Raw genomic sequence first — 8892 nt, forward strand, 5'->3', positions numbered from 1 at the left:
TAACAGTTATGACTTCAAGAAACCATAAATAAATTAACAGTATAACTGTGATTAAGGTCGTAAAATGTCCACGGCTTCCATACAAAGTCCATACAAATGGCCACGGCTTCCATACAACACTGTAGCCCAAGTCAATTTAAATAATAGAGAATGCAACTTGTGTGTAAAATTCGGAATAAGACTTTCATAGAAGGAAACAAGATAACAGTTATGACTTCAAGAAACCATAAATAAATTAACAGTATAACTGTGATTAAGGTCGTAAAATGTCCACGACTTCCATACAAAGTCCATACAAATGTCCACGGCTTCCATACAACACTGTAGCCCAGAGAGCAACATGAGTAGCAAGTCTGCGAAGAAGCTTCATAAGGGTTTAGTGAGGCTTTAGAAGAGCCTTCCCCTCCGAGCAGTCGAATATAAAACAAACAATAGCACGAAGCAGAGCACTCAGAACTCAAGCAGAGCACTCAGAACTCTATGAAAGAAAAGAGAAACCCTCATATCCCAAATGAAAAAGATAAAATAGCAGGGACAATAAAAATGCAGCGTTTTTATCTATGTTCCATTTTCCCTTTGTCTTTCTGCTCGAGGCCGGCTATGCAAGTCAGGGGAGAGCAGCTACAGAGCTAAAACAGCCAAAACAGACAGAATGCCATAGAATGCCTAAAACCCTAAACCCTAAAACAGCAAAAATGCCATAGAATGCCTAAAACCCTAAACCCTCAAAAAATTGCTCAAAATACTGCCATAAAATGCCATAGAAAGTTCACAAAATATCCTGTTAGATATGCTTGTGTTGAAAAACACAGAGTAAAGCTGGTAGGATTAAAAATCCTACCGGTTACAGGCCATGGATGGTCGCCGACCTCCCCCACCTTCCCCACAGCTCGCCAGACCTTCTCCACACCTGCAACGTCCTTTTCCACACCTGCAACACCTGCAACAGGAAGAAAAAAGCCATTAGAAGCCATTAGAGATCACAAAAACAACAAAAACAGCAGAGCTAAACCCTAAAAATGTTATGTTACCTCAAGCTCAGTAGAATGGCGACCGACTCCTCCCCAAACAACAATGCCGCCGAATAAGACCACCACCAGAGAAATGCTAAACAACCGGCATTCCATGTTAAACAACTTGCATTCCAGAACGACCAAGAAATCCAGGCGGAAAAGCACAAGAAAAGCAGAACCGCTGTCCCAGCCAGAAACACAGAAACTCCATCAAACCTTCGAACCAGCACTCGAATAAACGACTCTGCGCGCAACAATACAAACCCTGTCAACCGAACACAGCATTCCCCCAACACAGGTTCTAACCACCATGCGCGCAGGTTACAGGGCCGTCCCGCGCCATCTTCGGCGGGGGGCTTCGCCCAACTACCGGCCCCGAGCAGAAAGACACAGGGAAAATGGAACATGGTCGAAATGAGCCCAGACGAACCATGTAAATGGCGCCAAGTTCGTGTTTTAATGTTGGAGGTGATAGCCCACACGGCCAGCTCCACGGTGGACAGGTGTCGTACCGGAGCCATGTGGGTTGACGCGTGGTATTACGACGTGGCGAGGAGGGCGCACATGTATTGGCGACCCTCCCCTAACAGACCGCGTTATTGAAAAGTTTAGATTTGGTTAACAAACCAACGCATTCCGCGGTCTCATCGAGCATGAATATATAATTTTATATTCAAATTGTATCGGGATAAGCTAAAGGCCAATGATTTGGTCTTTTATTACACTCAACGTATTCTGGCCAGTGGCCACCGTTTCAGGCGGTGTATTAATATATTAATATTGAGATGATGTTTTCTGGTGAGGACGCTGTTAATGTAAATGCTTAAGAGACTGACGCATGCACCATAAATATATAAATTTTTGTTGACATTATACCGAATTAAGCCGAAGGGTTGATGATTTGGTCGTTTATTTGTAGCGATTTTCTGACGATCATTTGATTATTTGGTCCTCTGTTGATACGATTTTCTGAAGATCATCTTGTTTTTCATAAGGCAACACGATATTTCAGCTTAGTAGTGCTTAAGTTGTTTAATTTATTTTTATATTCAAAAATATAATTCAAAGTAAAAAAATATTATTTTATTAAAAATTATACGGTTTAATTTCAATAATAATAAAAATGCTAAAAAATTTATCTGATATATTATTTTGACTATATTTCAATATTATTTTCTTAACTTATATTTTTAACACATTTTATTATATTGTTTAATTTCAATAATAGTAAAAAAAACTAAAACACTCTATTATTAAATACACCATTTTGATTACATTTCAATATTATTTTCTCAATATATATTCTTAACACATTCCCAAAGCAGAAATATATCATTTTTAGACATAATACCCTGCCTTACATGCAAATAACATAGATAAAATGTCTTCATTGAATTCAGGGAATCACCACCACCTCTCACCTGTGCTTGTATTTTAGAAAATGCATAATCTATTTACCTCATTATTGCAAACTAAAATAGGACAACCTTCCTTCCATTAGTGTTTTCTTTGGACATCGCCAACATTTTTTTATATAGAATAAAGTTCCACATACACCCCATTGTTTAGGTATCAAATTGCCATTGTAATTCACATTGTAAGTTTTATATGTACTAGCAATTGCACCTAGTTGTGTAAAGGAACTTGGAAAAGAGGAGCTGTAGAAGGAAACTATCTCTTTGTGCTATTGTTTTTTTTGTTTTTTTATAATTTCATAAAAATTAATCAAATTAAATAAGTTATTTTTATTTTGTTAAAAGTTATTAACCTAAATAATTTTATAATATAAAATTTGTTTACTTTTAAAATAGTATATAAATTATTAAAAACAATTAAAAATTTTAATATTAAAAAAATACTAAATATTTATTACTGTGTATATAAAAAATAAAAAAATAAACCAAAATTTCTAAACTTTTAAATAAATTTTAATTCATAGATATTTCCATAAACCAAAAATTAAATAATAACAATTTTTCTAAAATATATTTTAAATTTAATAATACTTATATTACCCAGTCAAAACTAATAATTCATAAGCACAATTACATTATCAAAACTTCATGAATACAATTTACACAGTATATGCATTATGCATCTAAATACTTTAACAAACCCTGCTTCACCACATTTGAAACCCACTTTTGGCAATTGAATGGTATATATCAAGATGTGTTTTACAATGTTCCACTCTCCCGCTGCAATAACACTCTATTTTCTCACAAAGAATTGGTTTTAATACACTGCATTTTACTGCAATAACATTGTATTTTGAAAATCTTTCATCTATTATTTTATTGTGTCGGACTGCGGAAGGTGAAGAGAAATAGAAGACGTAGTTTCAATTCTCAGGCAATCTATTTTCCAATTTATCAACCTTGCCTGTGTAGAGAGGAGGTATGATTTCGAACAGAACGAGTTGGAAAAGATTACAAGAGAAGGCGAAAACAATGTTGAAGATGATTTGGAGGAGAGCTCGTTTCTCTTCGTATTATTTGTACAATTCGTGGTTGAAGAACCAGACGCTCATCCATCCCAAAGCTGCGAGTGATCCCAACTCTACAATTCCTTCGCATATTGCCCAGTCATCCTCAAAATCTTGCAACTATGTATCCAGAAAGTAGATATATTCCTTTTTCCTGAAAAAATAAATAACGTGAGTTCTTCTTTGATGATTATTGACTATTGATAAATAATTGTATAATAGTGGGATTGTTGTACATCTTGCAAACACTTACTGACACTTTACATGTGAAAGAGAGTAATGTCTTACATTGTGGAAATCAACCATGCATGCCTTAACAAATTTGCAAAACAAGAGTATACCACAATCATCCTCCATTTTTTAGGATCATGAGAACATCCTTACAAGTGCGCAACTGCAAAATGAAATATTGTGCAATAACAGGATCATCCCACCCTTTGTGCCACACATTGTGTAGAAGGTAGTTTTCCCTCACTTTTAATACAGGATGATGAATATACCTCTCAGTAAAGGGGTTGGTCCTTCACTCCAGTAACTTTCAAAATAGCATTTTAATGAACTTCAAGGAATTTATTTGTAACCTGGGTGAAACCAAATAATATAAGCTCTCAGAGAAGAGAACATGAATCTACCAGCAAGCCTAGAGCCTCATCTTTCAAGTTCCAACACCAAGATACATCTAATATTGACAAAGTGTCATGGGAATTGTACAAAAGGGCTAGGACAATATGATTTGCAACCTCTTTTACATTGTTGAGGGAAAGAATAGATAAACAAATCCCTGAAGCACCAATGAATGTGACAACAACTTCATCACTAAATGGACAACTTTTTAACCATAGGGTTTAAAGTGATCTGCATCCATTTGCAAGGTGGCCAAGTGTTGTGTCAGTCAAAAGAGAAAGATTGTCCAGAATGAGAACATTCAATGCACAACACACAACACCTATTGCTTCTACGACACCATCAATCAGTTTTCCACAGTCTGCTAGAGAAAGTTCTTTCAAGTCACAACCCAGATAAGAAAGCAGTTCGCTGAAAAATGCATCGTTAACACCTGATATCCCTGCCAATGATAGAACTTCCAATTTGCGAATCTTATTTAATGTAGGAAAAATCTTGAAGCGTTCTAGCTGCTAGCACTAGTCCAGTCACAATTCCTTAGTCATTGGAGTTAAAGTGTCAACTAGAGTATTAAAGCCAGCTACAGATAATAATGAGGAATGACTCAAATCAACGAAACCTAGCAAATGAGCCATCCACACAAATGATCTCAATCCAACATATAATAGGTGATATGCACCCTTCAGAGAGAGGCAAGTTAAGCAAGGCAAGCATGTAGAAGAACGAGCAAAAAGTAGCTTGCAGCAAACAATCTGAAAAAGTGCGTCCACACATACCCAATTGTAGTACCTTTAGATTAGTTGTTGAACATTCTGCAATAAGCTTGGTAGCATCTTCCTCTGGTATAGGAGAGCAATCTGGAATGAAATTTGTGTTCGAGACCCTATAATGAATAATCCTAAGGTCCGAGGAGTCATTTTATGCAATGTGCAGAGAGAAGTACAGATTTTGTTCTTTGCTAAATCAAGAATTCCTTCCAGCGTCTCAATATGTTCAACATGTTTGCACAACAAGTTTAAACATAAATCATATAGTGAAGGAGCTATATCTTGGGTGACAAAGTCTTTGTCCCAGGAAGGCTTCCATTCATTAACTAAATAAACAGGGTTGTCTCTGCCATAAAGCTTTTCTTGACGAGCATTGAGCTGGGACCTCTGCTAAGAAGATGATGGTTCACCATTTGGAGGATTAAAATATGAAAAATATGAAGTCGCCTTCGAGCCATCAAAATGAACCTATCTCTCGATGTAATTCTATTTTGATTCTGAGGAGGACCATTTTCTTTAATTACATTTTGTTCAATGACATTAGCACTGAACACCATCTCCAAAAGGATTAATTTGAATTGCAGATGGAACAATTTCATTATTCTTTGTTAAGTCCATTTGGTGAGAAGATGAAATTGCAATAATTCGTTCTTCTGCATCATTAACTAAGAGTTACAACAAGCATCACATAATTGGCGGTTGTGATCAGTTCCTTGCTGAGAAAAGCCACGATATATAACACTCCCATTATTTGTCAAGTCCCCCTCAGCCAGATCCACATATACTTCTCTCCAGGCTTTCTAGAGATAAAGACGAGGAACAACAAACGTTGATAAAATGTTTCCACGTGTTGATTTTTTATGGGAGGGAACGACAAAAATGAAATGAGGAGATTGGTTGTGTTGAAAAATGTTTGCTCGGCCAACTCCATAGAGAAAACGACTTTCAGCGTAATTAATTGTTTCGAAAAATAAGGTATTTCACACATGGTGACCACCTTATGTAACTAATTGCACGACTAGATCAAAAATCATGGCACTAGTAATTTTACATAGTTAAAATCCTCTAAGAGGCAAATATTCCATAATCGCAGTGAACACAATCACTTAAATCAATTTATTAATGCAAAAGAAAAATTGGTACATAAAAATGTTTCTCACAATTAATCATAACAAATGGCCATCCATGCTTTTTAAATAGAGTTTATAAACCAAATAAGTGTTGATCCACATATCAATAACTATTAGTATCGTGGAGAATGTGAGTCATGAATCACACAATGCCAAGAAAATATCATGAAAATCTAATTACGTAACTACAAATGCACACTAAAAGACTACACTTTTACCTAAAAATGCATTAGACCAAGGTGATATTAACTAACTAGTAAGTGGTTAAACTATTTATAAAATCCCCCCTTATGAACAACTTGGTATATGCTTGAGAGTTTTATAAAGGTGATACAATGGGAAAGGATTGAGGCAATAGAATGCATCTTCCCTCAATGACAAATTCCTAAATTCGTAACACATATCAAGGTTTAGAAAACTTCATCTTTGTATGAGACTTTGCAAAAATCTCTCCAACTTAATCATTTGTTGGGAAAAAGAGCACTTCAAGAACACGGTCGTGAATGATATCTTTGTTAGTTTTTGTAGCATCAGAGGTGTTCTAGTCTCGAAACTTTGTCAAGAGGCTAAAACATATGAGTTCTCCATAACCTAGATTTTTTTTTTTGAAATTCCACCTAGAAGTGTCTTAATTAGATTATTGGCTTATTTTTTAATATTTCCTAAGTCTAAACTTAGGAAAATGGGTTAATTAATCAGTATTAATTGAGAAATGTGTGAATCATATAGAAACTCACATAGATCGATCCAGATATGATCTCAATAATTGATTATGTTTTAATCTTGGTCATCAGAGTCCCAACTAGAGATTATAAAGGGACGTTGATGGGTAGATGGAAAACGCACACTTGAGATCAATTTCCTTGGGCAGTTCGATTTTCCAGAGAGAGGCAAGTACTAGTTGCCAGAGAGTTTGATCTAGAGAAAGGGAAGTAGACACAGAGAGGGGCAGGGACAGTGGATCTGGAGGAAGTCTTCAAGATCCAAAGAGCCTGTTAGCTACCTATATCAATAGGTTTCATATTTCATGATTGGCTATAAAAAGGCCAAATATGCTCTGCTTTGAGGATGCAAAGCTCCCATATTTCCAAGAAAACAAGGTGTGTAAATAGTTTCATGTTATCTTAAAGCTTGATGGATGGTCCAACAGCCTAATCTGGATCATGCCATGTTTGAATTTTCTGCTGTAGAATAGAGAAGGAAGTCTGTCCAAACTGTTTAATCTTGGCAGACAAGTAGTGTAGGTAGAGAATTAAGGTTCCAAACTGCTTAATATGGGACCTTGGAAGAAATAAGGGCAGTCTTAGATAGATGAGCAAAAGAAAAGCCAATGAAAAGAAAAGGCAAGTAAGGGTCTGCAAGCCTAAGTGCACCCCCCAAGAAAGAAATATTAAATGTTGGGCAAAGTAGTTGGGTAAGTGGATGGAGTTGCAGAAGTGGTACTCATTTCAGATTGAATCTTGCTGGTTCAGATAAGAAAAGCAAGGCAAAGGAGCATGTCTAATTCCCCAAATTCCCCTTCCACTCTTATTACTAACATCCCTTCATCCATGGAGATTGATGAAAAATCTAAGGTTTTATGGTGGTTCTTGTTCCTTTAGAAGCCACATTTCCTGTGTAAAATTCTTTTCATTTTGATATACTCCTAAAAGCTAAGTATTTCTCAAATAATCTTAGCATAATCTCCCCTCATCCACTCCTTTCATCCATATTAACCCCAACTCTATTATATAATTCCCCTATATTACCCTCTCCAAGGAAAATTTTAAGGATGGAAAAATTTCTTGAAGTTTAAAAACATTGGCGAATCTTACTAATCCCTAATATGAAAACTATAAAATGTTTATTGATATATTTGTAAAATTATTCAAAATTATAATGATTTTATATATAGCCTCTATACAATGTTGGCGATTTTTAAGGTAAAATAATTTTATATTCTAAAACTTGGGCGAATCTTCTTTTATAAAATTGGAAATTGGCGAATCTTTTTTGTGGAAAAATCATGGAAAATTAGCCCACTGGGCGAACATTAGCCCCTAAAATTTTCCATGACCCTCTCCCTAGTATTATAACACCATGGTGTATAAACCCCAAGCATTGTATAAATATCCCTCCCCTTGGCATTACAGCCAATAAGTTCTCTGTCAGGGATCAAATGGCATCTGGTCACTTTGATGAACCTAACTCTAACCCCCTCCCCCCTTCTGAATTCACTTGGCCCCTTAGAAAGCTTCATTTGCTAAAGAGAGTCTCACAAATGACCTTGTTTTACCTATACCCACTTCATTTGCAAAAATAACCCAAATACCCACTTTGTTCGCTTATCCAAAGTATCGGGGCTGCATTATTGCGCATTGAAAAAACCTTATAAATCCCCTTTACCCATGAAACCCCTTTGAAACTACCAAATAACCCAAAAAACCCACCTTTTGGCACTTATCCAAAGTTTCGGCGCGTATATTTGATTTTTCAAAATACATTGAAAAACCTTACAAAACACCATACCCCGATGGTCTTCCGCCTAAGCGCGCATCCCGAAAATAAATATTAAATAATACCGCGCCTTTGCCATATCCACCGATCATGTCATCGACCCGACCGCCGTCCGATCAAGCGTCATAAATCCAACGGTCCTTATCGATATCGGAAGGGCCCCGACGTCCGACAGATACCTTCCGATATCTGTCAGAAGGTGATGTCATGCGCCCGCCACGCGCCTTCCCCACAATGCGTCGGAGGTACGCCTGACAGATTCCGCCTCCGTAACCATAGCGGTGCGATATGAAACCGCTAACCGTTTCCGGTTTTGGTCGCTACCGCTCATCCGACGTCATCCCCACGTCACCGCCACCCCGCCATCATGTCGACCG

The 8892-nt window shown here is 36.7% G+C and overlaps 1 protein-coding gene across 1 annotated transcript; it reads right to left on the reverse strand.

Moving 5' to 3' along the window:
• Positions 1-307: 307 nt before the first annotated feature.
• LOC149214180 (uncharacterized) lies at positions 308-1444 on the reverse strand. The gene is made up of 2 exons (XM_089390866.1): positions 1032-1444; positions 308-940 (listed from the first exon to the last, which is right to left on the reverse strand). The coding sequence occupies exons 1-2, from the start codon at positions 1418-1420 to the stop codon at positions 838-840; spliced, it is 492 nt and encodes a 163-aa protein (XP_089246992.1). The 5' UTR covers positions 1421-1444; the 3' UTR covers positions 308-837.
• Between the last annotated feature and the right edge of the window lie 7448 nt (positions 1445-8892).

Source organism: Pinus tabuliformis, chromosome 1_1 (genome assembly GCF_031772625.1).
Source record: "Pinus tabuliformis cultivar Carrire ecotype Pingquan chromosome 1_1, CPIR1, whole genome shotgun sequence".
Lineage (NCBI taxonomy): Eukaryota > Viridiplantae > Streptophyta > Pinopsida > Pinales > Pinaceae > Pinus > Pinus tabuliformis.